The sequence below is a fragment of the Bos grunniens genome, chromosome 3, assembly GCF_055505025.1.
Source record: "Bos grunniens cultivar Pamir isolate PY7600 chromosome 3, Bosgru_T2T1.0, whole genome shotgun sequence".
In the NCBI taxonomy this organism is placed as follows: Eukaryota; Metazoa; Chordata; class Mammalia; order Artiodactyla; family Bovidae; genus Bos; species Bos grunniens.
This window is the reverse complement of record NC_141167.1, coordinates 6,047,837-6,068,484: the sequence shown is the minus strand read 5'-3', so window position 1 is coordinate 6,068,484 and position 20,648 is coordinate 6,047,837. Positions and strand designations below refer to the sequence as shown.

The window sequence follows — 20,648 nt, the reverse complement described above, 5'->3', positions numbered from 1 at the left end:
TGTCCACTTGGAATTTTCTTCAGAACCATGTGCAGGGCTCTGGTGTGCATCAGCTCTCAGGGCTCAGGTTTATGAGCTTGGAATCTGTGCATGGGAACCAGGCGTGTATAGTTTTTTAAAAGCTCCCTGAGCGGTTGGGCTGTCCCCTTTACAACAGAGGACACAAAAGCATGGCCACCCTGTCCATTCCCTTACACACAGCAGACATTACCAATCAATGGTGGAGAAGGCTTTGCAGTTGAGCCCAGAACTCCAGACTCAGAACTCGGGGCAGAGCTACTGCCATGCATGGCTGGAGTCATTTGACTTGAGAAGAACACTTTCCCTCCTGGGACTAGGTCTGTGCATTACGAGTATACAAGCTTTCAAACCAGGGCTTCTCATCCAGATGCTTTTGCTCTACCAGGAATTTGGCAGTTTCTGGAGAAGGTCTGAGTTGTCTCAGCTTGGGGTGGGGTGGGGGGGTGTGGGTGTGGTCTTGCAGAGTTCTAGTCTGGGTACCAGCCACGGAGGCGTTCAACATCCCACATGCACAGGCCGGCCGCACAAAAAGGATGTCTCCAGCGTCCAGTGTCTTGTCTTAGAAACAAAAATTTGACTTGTCTTAGAAAGTTGCTCAACTCTAGCATACAGCGTCAGGGTGCTCTGTTTCCAGCCAGGTGATTTCTTCTCTTGGTTGGTCCCTGGGTTGGGAAGATCCCCTGGAGAAGGGAATGGCAACCCACTCCAGTATTCTTGCCTGGAGAATCCCATGGACAGAGGAGCCTGGCAGGCTACCGTCCATGGGGTTGCAAAGAGTCGGACACGACTGAGTGACTGACCCTTTGATTGATTATAACTGACTTCAGTGCAAAGAAGTTCAGTATTTCCTGGCTCGAGCTAAAGGAGGCTTCTACAGAGGTAGCCACAAGTCTGTTATCTGACCCACTGCCCTGATTTGGAGATGGCGGGGGTTTTTTTGTTTGTTATTTTGGTGGTGCAGCACGTGGGATCTTAGTTCCCTGGACAGGGATCGAACCTGCGCCCCCTGTATTAGAAGTGGGGAATCTTATTGTTGGACAGCCACAGAAGTCCCTGGAGATGGCGTTCTCCATGGTGAAGGAGGGCGCCAGGTACAGCGGATCCCCTGGCCCTCTCCACCATGTCCTCGGCAGTTTCCCATCAGATGGTCTTCATTGCCGGGGTGTGTTGCCAGCAGCACGCACTCCCTCCTCACAACTGCTCCCTTCCTCGGCTCCTTGCCCCATGCCATGTGAGTTCCGGCAGGCGCTGCTGTTGGAGGGCCAGAGTGAGGATCAGACAGGCTCAGCCCCTGGCCTCCACTGCCTGGGGCTGTGTGACCTTGGGCAAGGAACTCAACCTCTCTGAACCGGAAACAGCAGTAGTTGCAGAGAGGTTGCTAGAAGATTCCCTGTAGGGGTGACGAGTCCTTTGCTTTCATTTTTATCTCCCCACCCCACTGTTATGGAGTGACTTACATTAGTGCATAAGCAAAAGTGGCTGTAGATTGGGAGGGAGGTACTTAGGTGTGTGCAAAATGCAGGTACCTACCTGATATGCTTAGAGACATCCACTACGAGACGCTGCACTGTGGGATTTCTTCAGACACGCTGAGAACAGCAGCAGTCACCTAAACAGCACTCGTGGCTTATCCATCCACCTGTCACACGTGTGCACACCCAGGTGGGGGCTTCCAGGTGAGGCGGGGTCACTTCAGAGAACAGGCCGTGGATTGACCCAGGGCTCCATGGACCTGAGGAGAGCCCACTGCTGAAGGCGCAGAGAGGGCGGGTGGGCCGTGAGCGGGACACCGGTATAGCGGGGAGGAGGGGCCCTGGAATGTGGGCCAGGGCATGTTCTGTGTGTTTGACACTTCTTCTAGGGCATGGCAGGAGGACGGGACACCCAGGCTCACGACACCTCCTCAGGGTCACCTTTCTTGGTCATTGGCTTTGGTCTGTCTTCAAGGCAAGAGGCAAGAAGCTGGAAAGTCTCTTTGAAATGGGGCTGCTCCAGCACATTCCATCCCACACATATGTGGGCACCTCTGGGGTCTGAAGGTGCTGGAAAGTAGTGTCCTGGGCCCTGCCCACTGGGTACCTGCCAAAGGAGACATGTTTAAGGCAGGAAGAAGCAGATGAACAGGTGATAACTGTTCATAACAGATGAACAGATAACTCAGGTGATAAGCCTGCCCTTCCCTACTGCTGTCTGCACGGCCAGATTTGTTTTCCATCAGGCGTGGGTGTCGTCAGAGTCAACCTGGGTTCAAGAGGAGGTGGACGGGGATGGGGGTGCTGCCCGCCCAGAGGAGAGCAGACGGATGGGACCCCCACCTCCGCAGTTGGAGCCGTACACACATGTATACACTGAGTCCAGGCGCCCAGACAGCGGCCAGCTGTCCAGGCCAGGTGGGGCAGGGCCAGAACCAGTGCAGACCCGTCCTTATGGTGACGAAATCCCCATTGATCGTGTCGTAATTAACGCAGCTGGTGATGGAGGCGAGGGCCTGCCTGTGAACCAGGGCAGGGTCCAGGCTCGATCTCTCCGTGTTGGAAAGTGGCCTGAGAGTAAATCCTTTCAGAAGCTGAATCCATCGCACTGTTGCTCCTAGTGGGAACAGGAATCGGGGTCAGGAAGAAGCTACCTTCACGGCAGGTTTGCTCATGGCGTTGAAGAAGACTGAAAACCTGCATCTTCATCACTGCCAGCTTTGACACCGAACAAAGCGCCGGCGTGATGGTGATGGTGACGGGTGGGCGTTGCACGCTGAAGATCTCAGAAGTGATAACTCCACTAGATGTCAGTGTCACCCAGGGAATGACAAGAGGCAAATTGATTTCGAAATCGTGGCCAATTAAGAAACTAGATTCTCCTTGTTACCGGCTTGCTCCTATTCTTAAATATGTAAAATGTCATAACCTCCTCATCCCTGGCGATTGTTAGTAATCACTGGCTTCAATTAGCGAAAAGTGCATTTATTGAAAAATGTGTATTAGGAGGACGGAAGTGCCCTACATCGACCAATCTTAGTGAATAAAAACCCACTCAGGCTGGGACGGTTATGCCCAGATGAAGGAGCTTCGTTTTCCTTACTTACGAAGATCCTCCTAAAGAGGCCAGCGTTAATTAAGTTGTACACGCACCAGTCTGCAAACACCGTGCTTATAAATTTTATAAATGACCTGTAGTGTGCCACCCTGGGCTAACGTTCTTCAGTCCCAGATGCTTCTGTCTGTATACACACACATGCAAAAATAAGCAAAAATCTGAGCAAAAATAAATCACACACACCTTTTACAAAAGACTACAAACTTGCAGATCTCTCTTATAGTAGCAAGTTTTGTGTTCTGTTGGCAGTAGGAACCATCAGTCACTAATAAAAAAGCTGAATGATATTGTATCTTGCTTGTTTCTTTGAAAAAAAAATTATTTTGAAAAAAATATTTAAAGGCTATATCCATCGAATTCCTGCTTCTGTAATATATGCTCTTAGGATGAGTAGTTTCATAGCCCTGATTTATTAACATGTGGTTCAAATGTTTTATTAGTAAGTATTTTCAAACATACAGGAATTTTAAAACACATGCATATAGTCACCCTGCAGCTCATAGACTGCGAGCATTTTTCTGCCACTGCTGCTGCTACTTCTTCTAGGAATAACCCCGTCATAGATAAAGAGTGCACCTCCAGAATATCCATCCCCCTACCCCCCCAGCCCCCCATCTGGGGATCGGCATTCCTTTGGATGCAGTGTCTGTTATCTGCGTCCACGGCTTAAACTCACTCCTCTACGTGTCCGCAAATTGTCCGGTGGACAATTTATAATCCTGATGTCACTTACATGCTTATTTCTCAAAGCTTGCCATATAATGCCGACACCCCAGAATAGAGCCAAGCATACCCAGTAACCAAAGATTGTGAAAAGCCATTACCCAGTTCATAGAGACTCTCTGTAAAAAAATAAGGCAGAGGAATTGATAGCATAAATAGACCTGTTTGAACAGTATTTTGTCTTCTGCAGGGCAGGGAGCGAGGGTCCTGTGACGTGCGCTCCAGCAGGCTTGGACCCGCTCATCAGTTGCAGGGGGGAAGCCGGGTCTCAGTGTGGTAGCGAGGGCACTTGGCCATGATGCTCCTTGTTCTCGGGAGCAGGCCGCTGGTGGGGCGCCCCTCACAGCTGTCTTTATCACCTGAGGGGTGGCTGAACGTGTGTCTGACGAAGGAGGTGGTGATTAGGTTTATCCTAGCCTTCCTTTCTGCTGCGTTCACTGTGCAGAGGCTCTGCGGTCTCTCTCCCGGCCCCCCGTGGCTTTCTGTGTTGGGTGTGATAAACTCTTGTTAGGGTTCTGGTGGTGTGCCAGGCGGGTGCCTTGCACACTCACTCCTGACCCCCCAGCAGCGGTACCCAGGGCAGCTTTGGATCTGACGCTTTCGCGGAGCCATTTGAGTGGCATTGTGAGGCTGTGCTGTGGGTGCTGTAGTCTCAGGGCTGGCAGACATAGCAGGAGAACTTACTGGGAATCCATACGTGCTGCGGTGTTTTATGTCCAACGGGTTTGTTGCAGTTTGGCTGTTGGATTTCTGTTTTATGAAATATATCGCAGACTGCTGTACCAAAAGTCACTGTAGGATGGAGAGACAGTAAACCCTTCTGCCTAACAAATTATCACCACTCTGTCCATGAAGTTTTAGTTTTATGGTTCTCTCCAGCCAAGTGTGAGAGTCATTGGGAATTTCTGCTGCATTTTGGCGGGGAAGTTTTCCCTCAGTTTCTACCTCATTCATCTCAGGGTATGTGATCAGACGTGGAGTTTAGTTCCTGATCCTGCTTCCTCTGGAATTCTCTGACAACAGAGTGGCTGTGGAGACAGATGTGCTGCCTTGAGGAAGATGTTAATTTTTTTTTTTTAATGTTTGTTTTGTTAATTATTCTGATTAATAGAGAATAATGAAGACAGATTTCCAGATTTAGAAATTCAGAGTTCTTAAAATTCCAAAGTACCATTAGTGGTCTCTACTGATTTGAAACCATTTTAAATGTCATCCCTGTGAGCTTTGAAGCTCGTTTACAAATAGAAACCTCAAATTCCAGCTTTCTCATGAACTGAGACATAGGGGAAAGAGAACTTATATAAAAGCTGTTACATAGCTCTTACCGCAGGTTATTAATTAAACAGTTAATTAATTAAAGAGAAAAGTGAGCCCCTAACTCTTTAAAGTTCATGACAAGGAATTACTTCCCACCGAGCCCAAAGTTAAACATCACGTTCTTCATTCTTCTACCACTTTCTGTGTGTTGCTTGTTCGTTTCCTGGTACCTCTCTCCAAGCTTCTAGGATCCTAAAGAAAAGCAGGTGCGCAGTGCCTGGCTCTGAGTAGGTGCTCGGTAGATAATGCCAGCTTCTTAGCCTGATCAGGGAAGCCTGTCTTCTGTGGAGCCCGAGGGCTCGTTGCAGTCCCTGATCTGGGTTTACATCATGGGAGCTTTTCTCCTCATGCCCCATGACATCACTCCCTTTAATATTAAAAATATATATATACACATATATCAGCTGCACCATCTCACACCCTTTAAAACGGGATTTCATTAGCGCCTCGTTGCCGCACTGGACACCACAAAGTCTGCTCATTTCATATATCATCTCAGATTTGAAAAGCACATGGAAATGTTTCTCCATTTTCAATATTGCGTGAGTAATGTTCCCATTGAAAAGTAATGGAGTGGAGTTGTCACTTGTCAGCACAGTTATTAAGGAGGACGAGTCTCAGATCTTTCTCTCATAATAAAATAAATCTGTCAGAAAATCATCATGCTCACAGTTTCTCATGCCACCAAGCGATGGAGACTTGGCTGTGGTTGCTCCTTCAATGTCCCCAGGTCATGGTGTCCTGGGGTGGCTTCCCTGGGGCCCCCGTTGACACCCTCCCTGCTGGCCGCCCTCCTCCTGGGCATGCACGCATGTCATTATTGCCAAGAAAACTGTCAGGAACTTGGCAAACAAAGCCACTCATTTTCCCCCAAAGTACTGATACTTTACCCCCAAAGAGATCTTCAACTTTCTTTCCCCTTGGTTATTTTCTGTGGTATCTTAACACTAGCTAACTTTGAATTTGCTCTTTTCTGACTCTCCAGAAGCAATAAAAAGGAACGTTAATGGCAGCTCGATATGAATTAGGAGTATCCCGTTGAATTGCACAGCTGAGACGTTAATAGAATTTTTAAAATCCTTCAGATGTTAATTAAATATATACATTTATGTCACAGGTTTCCCAAACAAGCAGCGAGGAGTCCTTTTCTCCTCGGCTGGATTTAACTGCAGCTTCGGAATGTGTTTTCCTGTTGGGCGTTACTTTCCTGTATGGTCCATTGGTTTCTCGTAATTGAATTTTGAACTTCTTTGCAAAAGAATTAAAAGATGATTTTGCAGTGGAAAAGTGGGAAGGAAAGTTTAGAAAATTCCCTGTAACGTGATGGCTCGGTGACAATGGACGCACAGCAGTCTGTTCCTGGGATGTGTGTGCGTGTACATGGGTACACATACAGCCCATCCATGTGGGTACATGCACAGCTGGTACACGGGGGTACACACACAGCTGGTACATGTGGGTACACACACAGCTCATACATGGGGGTACACACACAGCTCGTACACGGGGGTACACGCACAGCTCGTACATGGGGGTACACACACAGCTGGTACACGTGGGTACATGCACAGCTGGTACACATGGGTACATGCACAGCTAGTACATGGGGGTACATGCACAGCTCATTTATGGGGGTACATGCACAGCTCATCCATATGGGTACATACACAGCTGGTACACGTGGGTACATGCACAGCTCGTACACGGGGGTACAAGCACAGCTGGTACACGTGGGTACACACAGCTGGTACATGTGGGTACACACACAGCCAGTACACGTGGATAAACACACAGCTCGTACATGGGGGTACTCACACAGCTCATCTATGTGGGTACATACACACAGCTGGTACACGTGGGTACACGCACAGCTGGTACACGTCGGTACATGCACAGCTCATACATGGGGGTACACGTGGGTAAACACACACAGCTGGTACACGTGGATACACACACAGCTTGTACATGGGGGTACACACACAGCTTGTGCAGGGCTTCTTCAGGGCCTGTGTATTTTGCAGAAGCTATGCAGGTGGGTTTCACCTCCCCAGTCTGTGAACCGCAGCCCTTCCCCAAATGCTAACTTTATTTTTGCTTTTCAGTCTCGGAAAGGGAGTGACCCAGACAAAGAGAAGAAAGGCCTGGAGAGTCGGGCGGACAGCATCGGGAGCGGTCGAGCCATCCCAATTAAACAGGTAACGCGGCTCCCCCCTTGCCCGGCCCTGTAGCTGGAGACACACCCCGGGCCTCTCCTCGCCGTGAGGCTGGCTCACGCGCCAAGGTTTGTTTGATGTGCTCCGCTGATGAATGTAGAAGTCACTCACTTGACATCAATTAGAAGAGGTTCCTGTGTGTATTAAAATAGGATCATTAGAATAAGAAGAGGGGAAATGTGACAACAGGCCTAATGAAGTGCAGTCTGCCCGCCTGCGTATGGAGTGCGTTTCGAGACTCGCTGGCTTCAAAGGCTGCCTTTGTAGCGCGGCTTTGATTGGGCCGCTGGCCGCCAGGCGACAGGGGTAAATCAGATCCCCGTACAAGAGCCCCTTGTGATCACAGGAATAGCCCGACGTGGCCCTAATTTGCTCTCGCAGACGGACATCTGAACACGGTTTCAGGCTGGTTTGCAGCAACGAGGCAATTAGTTGTGATAATCATAGCCGGTGTGTCAGCTGTGCGCTCTTGTTTGTAATTTGCTAATGAAGGAATTGTAACTTTGATTAGGTTCAGTTTCATTTAGACCTTATTATATAAAGGAACATTTACAGCTGTAATGTGGGGCCTTAATTAAACTTCCTCATTACACAACAGGACTCGAACGCACGCATTTGTTTTGGCCTATGTCGCTAGCCTGGAATCGGTTTTCATTAGCCCAGAAGCCGGGTACCAAATGACTTTATGTCTCAAGGAAAAGGGGAATTCACAAGACCTATTTGGCTGTGGTAGTTCCCAGGGAAATGAAATGAAAGTGTTCAGCCTGGCAGCCTGGCTTCTGGAAATGCTGTCTTTTAGTTTGCTGAAGAAGGCCGGTTGGCTTCGAGTGTTTTCTGCTTAAGGGGAAGAGGAGTCAGTGGGCAGGATGACAGCTCTGCGTCTGCGCTGGCACCTGGACACGTTCTCGAATCCTGTAGGAGCTCCTGTTGGCACTGGCCACCCTTCGGGAGGCCTAGAGTCTTTCCACTTGAAACAGGTAGCCTCCGGCTTCACTTGGGGACGGGGCAGTTTCAGCATGCAGGCGTGGGGCGGGCCCCGGCATCACAGGTGAGACAGGCAGAAGTCCACGGGGTTTCACAAGACACCTTCATAGACGGGGGAACTGGTGTGTAGGCTGGCGCGGAGAACCACTGAGAGCAGTCTCCTTCCCTCCTCCTGCTGTTCGCACTTTTTTTTTTAATTGAAGCATAGTTGATTTACAATGCTGTGTTTAATTTCTGCTGTACAGCAAAGTGACTTAATTATATGTGTGTATACATATGTCTGTACATATATGTACACATACATTCGTATGTATTTATAGGGTGTGTGTTTACGGGGCTTCCCAGGTGGCGCTAGTGGTACAGAACCCACCTGCCAATGCAGGAGATGTAAGAAACTCGGGTTTGATCCTTGGGTCGGGAAGATCTCCTGGAGGAGGAAATGGCAACCCATTCCAAAATTCTTGCTTGGAGAATTCCGTAGACAGAGGAGCCTGGGGGGCTGCAGTGCCTGGGGTCGCAGAGTTGGACGCGACTGAAGTGGCTGAGCACGCCGCTGTATGCATGGTGAGCCCTTGGTGTGTGGAGTCCCTCCTTTTTCTGTGGAGCTCTCCAGACAAGACTGGAGTGGGCTGCCATTTCCTCCTCCTGCAGATCTTCCCGGCCCAGGGGTGGAACCCGAGTTTCTTTATGTCTCCTGCATTGGCAGGTGGGTTCTTTACCACTAGCGCCACATGGAAAGCCCCATAAACACAGCCCCCTGACACACACGCACATATATGTATACACGTGTGTGTGTGTACATATACATGTGTATATGTTTGTCTGTATTCTTTTCCGCCTTGGTTTCTCACGGGATCCTGAGCCCCGTCCCCTGCGCTCTACCGCGGGGCCTATTGTTGATCCGTCCCGTGTGGAGTAACTGGTGTCTGCTCACCCCACACCCCCGGTCCCTTCGCGCACACCCCCTGCCCCCTCCCCCTCGGCACGTCTGTCCTCTGTGTCTGTGAGTCCGGCTTTGACTGCTCCTAAAGGCTTTCTCTCCTGCACAGATGCAGGCACGGTTGCTTATTCTTTGTGCAATTACTTATTGGTAGAAACTTAACTCTCCACATAAGGCCATTTTAATGTGTAATTTTCATCCTGTTGATGCTCTTTCAACTAGAATTGGGAAAATCACTGAACTCTTTTCCTCTCATTTAAAATATCCATCCTGGGACATTTCCTTTCGGGGTGCTAGACTGTGTCCCCCGTGGGCTCAGGTGGGCGTGCCGGCCGCCGCCGCGGTCAGGCTGGTCCCCAGTGTGGGTGGGGCCTCCCTTCCCTCGGTTTCTGCCCTGCCCCGCTGCACAAGGCTTGCTGTACAGGCCAGGCTTTCCGTTTTCGTGCTGCTGGAGGCTGACAGTCAAGGGTAAGTCTGGTATTACCCTGTCCTGGGAAGCCTTTCAGTAGTAAATGTTCAAAATAATCCAGCTCACCCTTCAGTCGCGATCTGGTTTCCTGGGGCACCCTGACACAGGCAGCCCAGCCAGCTCCTGTCTCTCGTACCTGCCTGTGCATACAGACGTGGGAAACCCGCGTCCCGGAGCCCGCACCTGGCGGGTCAGAATCCCCTCGAGGCAGGACGTTCCCGGCCTTGGCCTCCACATCTGGGAATTGGGCTCCGGATAATACCGAGTCCCTTGGGACGCTGAGATGAGGAGATGCCGGAGAGGATTTTTAGATCCTGGTAAAACCAGATTTTCAGATTCATTGTGCTCAGGACATATTGGAGCCTTGCTGTGGGCCGCACAGGCTGATGTGCGTTTGCACACAGACGTATCGATTGATCTGTATTTTTATAAAGGAACAGAGACCGTTAGAGGTAGTCTGGACTCCTCAGCCTGCCAGGGATGACATCAGCTAGTAGAAATGAAGCGAGAGGATTGTGGAGGATGGAGCTCAGTTAGAGCAGCACCTGCCAGAATGTTCTAGACACTGCAGGCCTGAACGATTAAGTGACTGCTTAGTATTTGCTAAGCATTCACGTAATATCTCTCTCAACCCTCAACATTGCCACAGTTGACATAGCTGTGTTATCTTCATTTTTAAATTAAATCCTTGTGGTGCAAGCATGCACCCATGCACCCTACACTGCCTGTTGGCCAGAAGCCTTCAGGAAGCTTAGGAAGGGAATTCCCTGGCAGTCCAGTGGTTAGGGCTCTGCACTCTTACTGCCGAGGGTGTTCGATCCTTGGTCAAGGAACTAAGATCCCACAAGCGACACGGCACAGCCAAGAAAAAAGAAAGAAAGCTTAGGAAGCAGAGTTACATGCCTTGAATTAAACGTGTGGCCCCAGCCTCAGACAAATACCTCGTGCCCAAGGAGAGGAATCTTCTGAGATATGCCTATAGCACCGCACGTCTGTGGGGACACAGGTCCTCGCACGTCTGTCTGGGGTTGCCCGAGGTCCCTGCATCCCGTCTCCATTGCCTGTTCTTCCCACCAGCATCTGAGCCCCTGTCTCCACGCTCCGTCCCCGTTCGGGACTGGGTCCATGTGTTGGGGCCCCGAACCCCGGCTCATGGGCCCTAAAGACAGAGAAGTCCTCCTCCTGAGCCTCCGGGTCTTCCGCGGGGCTGAGCTGGGGGTGGCTTTGGGACAGGCTGGTATGTTTGATCATGACAGGCTCTGTCTCCACCCCGGCACACAGGAGTCTTGTCGGGGGCAGTTCAGGACACGGGTGAGGCTGTGTCTCCATCACGCTTGGCAGCCTGATGCGTGTCTTTGCAGACGGAGCGTGTTCCGGTGGGTTATTTTAACCACGTCCAGCTCACGTTTTACAGCTCGCCCGTTGGCTGTGAGACGGAGGCTGTCCTCAGCCCAGCGTGGGAGGAGCTGTCCACGGATGGTGGGCAGTGATCCTGTCTCCCCTCCTTCCCCCGTGAAAGCTTTCTCATCGAGAATGTGACTTGTCTTCTGCAAAATAACTTCCATTTTTTGAGGACCTGGGCCCACCTCCGTGTTCTTTGTCCTTTCTGAGTCTCAGTGGAGATTCAGTTCAGAGAAGTCTGCTTCTCCTTCTCCGTCTGCCTTTCCTTCCTCCTCCTCCTCCTCCTCCTCCATCTGCCTCCTCTTCCCAGCCTCCTCCTCCTCCTAAACTATGGCGATCAGGTCTCTTCGAATAGAAATGTAAAAGCAAAAAGCAAGGAAAAGAAAAAGCCAGGGCCTGGCTCAGCGGCGAATGGGCTTGTCACGTATTAATTTTTCATTGCTGTGGAGAGTTGCACATACATAATCACTTGATTGCAGTGGGAGTTAGGGAGCTCCTATGGTGTCATTTGCATAAATCTTGTTAAGTCAATGGCAGTTAATGAAGTACAAATGAGCCCGGAGAAGGTGACATGCAAATCGTGGGTGGCAGATGGGAGGTCTGTTTGGGGGACGGCAGCTGTGTGCTCTTTTTTTTTTTTCCCTCTCTCCCGAGTTTTTTCATCTCTATACGATGGTCCATATACTCAGCCTGTCCTGTTTTCCTTCTGGACTCCTCCTGCCTCTGATGTTCACCCTGAAAACACAGACCTCAGGGCTTCACCTCGCACCCAGTAACACACACTAGAGTGTGAACATTTGAATTTGTAGAATCTTGGATGAGAGGGTTAGATATCATCACCGACTCGATGCATGTGAATCTGAGCAAACCCCGGGAGACAGTGGAGGACCGGGAAGCCTGGCCTGCAGCAGTCCATGGGGTCGCAAAGAGTCAGACACAACGGAGCCACTGAACAACAGCGATCTTGGTCAGTTGATCCTGCTCACACCGTTGAAAATGCCTGGACATACCTTTTGTATGTGAGGACAAAAGGGAAACAAGCAAACGCCCCACTGAGTGTTGTCTCGTGGGGTCTCAGAGAGTGAGAAAGTGAAGAACACTGTCTGCTTTATCACGCTTCTGTCTGTCTGTCCTTCCTCCCCTGCAGACAGACTGATGGTGTTTATCTGGTCAAGATCCCTCCCAACCCCCGGCCCCCCTTGACAGGTGAGCCCTAAGGGGTGGACTTCTGCAGGTTAGTTGGACGGGGAGACTCCAGAAGAGCACTGTAGATGCCCCCCTGTAAATCCGGCTGCAGCAAGGACCCCTCAGAGTCTGCGTGGACCCCCTCAGCAGGGCCCCACAGGCCTGTCTGGGTGAGGCTGGGGTGCCCCTGGCCTGGTGGCTTTTGTCTTGGAGATTTAAGTGCTGGCAAGGCTCAGAGAGCTGTTAGAGATTAACAGGCAAAACACTGCATCTGCTTGCTTCCTGCTTTCACAATTTTTTTTTTTTAATTTCGTCCACCGGTTGCTATTTTGGAAGAAAGAAGTCCCTGATGTCCTTGAACAAACGCAGGCAGAGCAGTGTGTGCAGGGAGCTGGGCTGCGGCAGGCCCGGGAGCCGCCCGCTCTGTGCGACCCTAGCTCTGCCTGGTCCAGCCCGGGGGCACTTTCTCGGAACCTGGGTCTGAGGTGCTGCTGGAGACCCAGGTCAGCTGCTTAGTTCTGGGATCCATGGAAACACCAAACACTAAGTGTCTTCGTGGGATTTTCTATTTGTTTTCTTTTTATTAACCTAAGTTGGGAGCGTTTTATTTCCTTCTTTAAATTTTATTTGAGTAGAGTCGATCTACAATATTGTGTTAGTTTCAGATGTACCGCAAAGTGAGTCAGTTATATGTATGCACACGTGCGTACTAAGTCATCTCAGTTGTGTCAGACTCTTTGCAACCCCATGGGCCGTATCCTACCAGGCTCCTCTGTCCACGGGGATTCTCCAGGCAAGAATCCTGGAGTGGGTTGCCATGCCCTCCTCCAGGGGATCTTCCCGACCCAGGGATGGAACTCATGCCTCTTACGTCTCCAGCACTAGCAGGAGGATTCTTTACCACTAGTGCCAGCCGGGAAGCCCCTCATTATAGGTATACATGTATTTTAGAGTCTATTCTCTTACAGATTATCACAGATGTTGAGTAGAATTCCTTGTGCTATATACGGTAGATGCTTTATGGTTTCATGTGACTTTTAAAAGAATTCTGAATTTTGGCCTTGAACCCTGATGGGACTTTGGCCACCTCTGGGGCAGAGGAGCCACCAGTGAGCGCAGAGCCCTTCTTGTAGCCCCTGAAGCCGTGGGGAAGCCCTTCCCAGGACATAGAGGCAGAGCGGCCTGGGTGGCCTTCCCCAGCACCCTGCGATCACCACGAGCTACCGTGGAGCCGTGCGTGTGTTTGATTCTCAGTCAAGTAGAAAGCAGCAGTTATCAATTCAGTGAAAGGAACCTCGAGTTAACTCCCTGGGCAGCCTGCCACTAGGCCTCTGACCTGCGTGGTCTGGTACCTGGAATGCACACCAGGTGCTGGATCGTGTGACATCCGCAGAATAAAAGCCACTGATGCCACTCACTTTTGACGTCCCCAGAACGTCTGACACTGTTCACAGCCAGTTGGTCAGGCATCCGGCCATCATCAGCTTTTACAGAGAGAGCAAGATTGGTGAGTGAGATGAAACCGTAGAGAGACTGGATAGGAAAGAAAGGGGTGGCCCTGTCCTTCTCCCTGGACACATGGGGCCGTGTCCACGGGGCTCCTGCTTGCCCCTGGCCACAGTGGGGCCCCTGGGCACCAGCACCCTGAGAAGACGTTGCTCACCCATGTGGCAAATCAGCTCTGCCCGCACCCACTGGGGCCCAGTCCGCTCCCCAGAAGCAGGTAATTTGCTGACGCCGACCTGGCGCCCTGAAACCTAATTTACCTCACTTGGGCGCACAGCGCCCGGGGAGGCCCGCATCCAGCCTGGATCCCAGCAGACGTCGCCAATCACGATGATTAATTTAATGGGTCAGGTGGGGGCATTGCCTGCCTTTCATCTGGCTCCTCAGCCATCACAGTGTCGTCGGCAGGACACTCTGGAAGGTCTGGATGCCTCGGTGGGAACTTCCCTTCGTCCGTCTGCCATGAGAGGGCAGACCCCCCACAGCCCCCTGACGCTTTGGCTCGTGTAGGTGGATGGCGGCGTGGTCTGTACAAAATGCTCAAAATGCTGCAAGAAATGACATCGACCACAAAATACAAGGCCCAGAGTTTATGTATAAATCTACAGAGCAGTTTAACCTAACCCTTGCCTTGGTCAGAAGGGCTACAGGAGGGTAATACAAGGTGATGCCGATGAAGCACTTTATGCGCTGTTAAGCCGGGGTCTTCTCTGGTCGTCTCGTGGGAACGAATCCAGCTGCCCATGCGGGGATACAGGTTCAACCCCTGGTCTGGGAAGATCCCACCTGCCTTGCAGCGGCTAAGCCTGTGACCCACAACTATTGGGCCGGTGCTCTGGAGCCCGTGAGCTGCAACTGCTGAAGCCCACGAGCCCTGAAGCCTGTGCTCTGCAACAAGACAGACCACCGCAGTGAGAGAAGCCTCATTCTGCAGGAAAGAAATGTTCCCTTTTGCTCAGCCTGTAGCTCCCTCTCTCAACAGTGCATCTTATGACTGTTAAGGCCAACTTCCCAGGTGGCACTAGTGGTAAAGAACCCGCCTGCCAGTGCAGGAGTCATAAGAGATACGAGTTCAATCCCTGGGTCAGGAAGATCCCCTGGAGGAGGGCGTGGCATCCCACTCCAGTGTTCTTGCCTGGAGAATCCCTTGGCCAGAGGAGCCTGGCAGGCCATGGTCCATAGGGTTGCAAAGAGGTGGACACAGCTGAAGTGACTTCACTCAAGGCCAGCTCAGATTTCGTTCTCTGGGAATAGAAAGTCTGAAACAAGTGAGCACCTTGCTTTCTGGCAGGAAGAATCACACTGGCTGTCAGAATGTCATGTTTCATGTCCATCAACAGGTGAAGGGTTAAAAAAGATGTGCATGTATTCGGTGGAGTGTTACTCAGGCATAAAAAGGAATGAAGTAATGCCATTTGCAGCAACACGGATGGGCCTAGAGATCATCATAAGGAGTGAAGTCGGTCAGACAGAGAAGGACCAATACCCTACGATACCACCTACATGTAGCGTTTAAAAGCATGTCACAAATGAGCTTACTTACAAAACCGAAATAGACTCACAGACACAGAAGACAAACTTGTAGGTACCCAAGGGGAAAGTGGGACAGATGGATAAGTTCGGAATTCAGGAGTAACAGATACACACTGTGCTGCCTCAGTCGCTCCGTTGTGCCCGACTCTCTGTGACCCCGTGGACTGTAGCCCTCCAGGCTCCTCTGTCCATGGGATTCTCCAGGCAAGAAGACCGGAGCGGGTTGCCGTGCCCTCCTCCAGGGGATCTTCTGACCACCCAGGGATTGAACCCAGGTCTCCCACATTGCAGGTGGGTTCTTTTACCAGCTGAGCCACCAGGGAAGCCCAAGAATACTGGAGTGGGTAGCCTCTCCCTTCTCCAGAGGATCTTCCGGACCCAGGAATCGAACCTGCATTGCGGGCGGATTCTTTACCAGCTGAGCTACCAGGGAAGCCTGGATATACACTACTATATCAGAACTAAATCACCCAGGGCCTACTGTACAACACAGGCAATTAGACTCAGAATTTTGGAATGACACCATAGAGTAAAAGAATCTAAACAAGAATATGTACGTGTAGGGTGTGTGTGTGTGTGTAACTGAATCCCTGTGTTGCACACCTGAAACTAACACTGTCAGTCAGCTGTACTTCAAATAAAGAAACACTGTTACATCTTAGTGCCTTCCCAAGGCTGCTGCTGCTGCTGAGCCGCTTCATTCGGGTCTGACTCTGTGCGACCCCTTAGACGGCAGCCCACCAGGCTCCCCCGTCCCTGGGATTCTCCAGGCAAGAACACTGGAGTGGGTTGCCATTTCCTTCTCCAATGCATGAAAGTGAAAAGTGAAAGTGAAGTCTCTCAGTCGTGTCCGATTCTTCGTGACCCCATGGACTGCAGCCCACCAGGCGCCTCCACCCATGGGATTTTCCAGGCGAGAGTACTGGAGTGGGGTGCCATTGCCTTCTCCCTTCCCAAAGCTAGTCTTCCCTATTCACTCAGAACCATACCCTGCTCTGCTTGTTCACTAATGTTTCCGCCTGCTTAGAAAGCCATCACAATCGACCAAATCGTTGATGTGTTAGATTTATAATGAGAACCCTGACCGTCCTCCTGGGCTCTTACTCTGTATCAGTTACTGTGTTAGATGCTTTAGTCACATGACCTCACTTAATTCTCCGCCAACCTCAGACACAACTTACTGCCCATGACAGATGAGGCATCCCGGGCCTAGGGAGGTCGGGTCACCCCACCGAGGTTACCGAGCTATGAGGGCGGAGGTGGGGGTCACACCCAGGAATCGTCTAGCATGTGTGACCACCAGAGCCTTTGCCATCTGCCCCTGATTGAATCTGTGCCTACACTGACCATCTTTACTAGACCAAGCTAAAGGTCACGTCATGGTATCCTCCTTGTGGGGTTCCAGCAGAGCAGGGTGTTTATGGGGGGCTGTCCTCTAAAGCACGTGCTGTCTGGCACCTGGACCAACCACGGTCCTTGAGTTCAGCTGCATCAAGGTCACCCGCAGGCCCAGAGAGGGACCGGCTCACGAGAGATGCCAGCATCACCAGATGGCCGGGCGTCGGGGGTCCCTCGGGGCTCCTTCCCTTCCATCCTCATGCATATTGAGCTCCCAGCTTTGGTTGGCCCCTCAGTTTTTGCTTGTTACAGCCTGCCTGTTCTCAGGGCCCATTTCACGTGCGTTCCATTCCAGGAGATGCAGTGTCCCCTCTCCTCGCTGCCCTGATACCTCGTCAGGTCTTGGGATTTTGCCTCTGTCTTCCCTGCCTCGTGGACACGTGCATCGTTCATGCTCTCTGCTCTCCTGTGCTTTGGAGCCAGGAGGGGTGGGGTGGGGGTAAGAGGGGCGTGCCCTCTGATGGTCTCTCCTGGGGGTCCACAGGGCAGGGCAAGTAGGTAGCAAGTGTATACACAGTAGATGGAGTAGGTCAATAGTGTAAGGGGTTTTTCTTTCCCTGAAACAGTATCATGTTTCTTTTAAAGAATGTGTTACATCAGAGAGGTCATACTCTACATTGTTAAATTTTAAGATACAGAATACATTTTAATCTCTCTTTCTCTTAATTTAACTCTGATTCTTGTACATAGGATACTCTATTTAGGTGTAGCACAAGAGGTACCCCTTTTCATCTTCAAAGAGTGAAAGCTCTGGCAGTGATCAAGATGATTTTAGAAAGCTGGCTTCTTCTAAAATTTTTTCACTGCAGAAGAAAGTTCATCTAAATAAATGTCTTCATTATGTAATTTTGTTTATAAAAATTGTTTCAATTCAAACCTGCAGATTTTAACTTGATTGTTTTCATATTTGCCAGATTTTTGCCCCATTATTCAGTCCCCTGGAGAAGGCAGTGGCACCCCACTCCAGTACTCTTGCCTGGAAAATCCCATGGATGGAGCAGTCTGATGGGCTACAGTCCATAGGGTCCCAAAGAGTCGGATATGACTGAGCGACTTCACTTTCAGTCTACATCAACCATAGCCTTTGTGATAGTGATTCGTACCCCCAAACAAGAATGTTTATCCCCAAGAAGTTCTTCCGTAGAAAAATAATTTGTATTGTTTTTAACATGCAAAACAAAGAATTTTCTGGAAACATGTACCACCTGTGCCAACATACCACTGGGGATATGAGTAATGTACAGGGGATGATTTGGAAATGAAGATCCACAAGAAGGAAATAAATGTGGATGGGCGTGCAGCCTTTCTCTGCCCCTACCTGAAGTATTAGAAATTTAAAACAATGAGAAATCATTTTGTACTTAGGCTTATAGTTAAGAAAATGTGGTAAAACCCTGGTCTTAGCAAAAATTAGGAAAGAACAGCATTTTAGAAATGTACTGCTATGTTACAGAAAATTGGCCCAGCCCTCTTGGAGTATAAACTAGCAGTATATAAAGGACAAAAAATTGTATCCACTGTATCCCCGTAATTGCTCTTCTAGAAATTTATCCCAAGAGGATAATTCACTAGGAGAAAGGGAAAAATACTTTAAGTGTACAAAAATGTTCATAGCAGGTTTATTTATAATATTGAGACCCTGGGAACGAAAAATACTCAACAAGCAAGGAGTTAAATTAGTGACTGTCAACTAAACGGTAGTAGAATATACAGCCTCTAAGATGGTCAATTTCAAGGCTCTTTAGAAGTGTGAACAGTGTTTAGAAAATACTAACTGAAAGCAAGAAACTGTATTTATCATAATTAGCACATGAGAGTTGGTGTCCGTTTGGCTTAAAATTGGATGAATAGGAACAAACAAGTAAATGTGGTGCAGGACTAAAGGAGGACTTTAAAGTTTTTAACTTTTTATGGAGAAATAATTTTAGATGTGTGGGAAAGCTGTAAAAAATCATACAGTGAGTTCCCACACACACCGCACCTGACTCCCCACAATGTGAACAGTTCACACGACCCTGTCTTGGTGGCTCAGTGGGTAAAGAATCTACCTGCAATGCGGGAGGCGCAGGAAGACGTGGGTTCAGTCCCAGGGTCGGGAGTGTTCTTGGAGAATCTCATGGACAGAGGAGCCTGGCGTGCTGCAGTCCCTGGAATGGCAAAGAGTTGGACACGACTGAGTGACTCATGCTTTTTAAAAATTATTTACTTACTTTCGGCCATGCTGGGTCTTCACTGTTGTGGTGAGCGGGGGCTACCCTTTGCTGCGGTCTGAGGGCTTCTCATTGCGGTGGCTCCCCTTGTTTAGGAGCACAGGCTTCAGTAGACGTGGCCCATGGGCTTGTTAGTTGCGGCTCCCAGAGTCTAGAACACAAGCTCAGTAGCTGTAGTGCCTGGGCTTCATTGCTCCACGGCAGGTGGGATCTTCCCGGACCAGGGATCAAACCCATGTCTCCTGCATTGGCCAGGTGGATTCTTTACCACTGAGGCACCAGGGAAGCCTGATACTGACCCTTTTTGATGTCATAATATGTACAACTCAAAAATACTTCATAGCCTGCAAGAAAGGACAGCTAAGATTGTTCTGGTGTGATTTTTTTTTTCTTCTTCTTCTTTTTTTATAGTCTTCATTGATTTACCTTCTGAGAACCAGTTAAGTGCTTGTTTAGACCCTCTGTTCTGGGGGGAAGGGGAAAAAGGGGACAGTGTGAAATTTGCTGCACCTTTGAGCTGAAATTTCAGCTGGAATTCCCTGGACCCTCATTGGGAAAGACCCTGATGCTGGGAAAGATTGAAGGCAGGAGGAGAAGGGGACTACAGAGGATGGGATGAGATGGTTGGATGGCATCACCAACTCCATGCACCTGAGTTTGAGTTTGAGGAAGCTCTGGAGTTGGCGATGGACAAGGAGGCCTGGCGAGCTGCAGTCCATGGGATCGCAAAGAGTCAGACACGACTGAGCGGCTGAACTGAACTGGACCTCTGAGGAGGAGCTGGAGGGGCTGCAGGGTGGGGAGTGTAAGTGGACCTGGCGAGACAGATCTGAGGGTGGGTAGCAGTGTCCAGACAAGGCTGACCAGAGGCTTGGGAGGTGCGCACCTGGTCAGTTCTCAACAAATCCTGAGGGGTGCCCAATAGCTGTCAATTTCTTTCATTTAAAAACTTGTCAGTGTATTTATCAGACCACAGCTCTGCTGTGAGTGCTGCTGGAGTCTGACTTTGTGCCAGGTTGGTGCAAAGTAGGAAGGAAGCTTTTCAAAGGGAACCATTCAAACCAAGGTCTTTTTGTGTTTGTTCCCTATCACACTTTGCTGGAAAATTGAAAATTTATGTATCTTTCTTCACTAGTTTATCTGGGCTTCCCTGGTGGCTCAGTCAGTTTAGAATCTGCCTGTAATGCAGGAGACTGCCTGCAGTACAGTAGATCTGGGTTCCATCCCTGGGTCGGGAAGATCCCCTGGAGGAGGGCATGGCAACCCACTCCAGTATTCTTGTCTGGAGAATCCCCATGGACAGAGGAGCCTGGCGGGCTACAGTCCACGGGGTTGCAAGAGTAGGGTCCGACTGAGCGATTCAACCACCAGACCACCAATTCATCTCAGAGAATGAAGAATCTAAGTGTGTGTATTTATATATGTATTGATGTGCATATATATTTATATAATATATTAGCTTGCTACTTATGTATGTTAGCCATAAGAGTTATTTTTTGCTGTGGTCATCCCATTTTTGCCCAGATAACCAGAGGCTCTTCTTGGGTGGGTCCTGGAATTACAGTGTCTTAGCACAACAGATATACTGTTTTTTTTGTTTTTTTGTTTTTTTAAGCTACAAGCGATCTCCGTTTTACAGATAGGACAACTGAATCCCA

General features: G+C 49.9%; 1 protein-coding gene across 12 annotated transcripts in view; it reads left to right on the top strand.

The window, feature by feature from the left end:
* The window catches only part of AGAP1 (ArfGAP with GTPase domain, ankyrin repeat and PH domain 1), a 572,168-nt gene that overhangs the window by 281,604 nt on the left and 269,916 nt on the right, over positions 1 to 20,648 (top strand). For all 12 annotated transcript variants that reach the window (XM_086376769.1, XM_086376737.1, XM_086376748.1 and 9 more), the window contains one exon: positions 7,254 to 7,346. In XM_086376769.1, the coding sequence (XP_086232895.1) occupies positions 7,254 to 7,346 (93 nt within the window). The remainder of the gene's footprint in view (positions 1 to 7,253; positions 7,347 to 20,648) is intronic.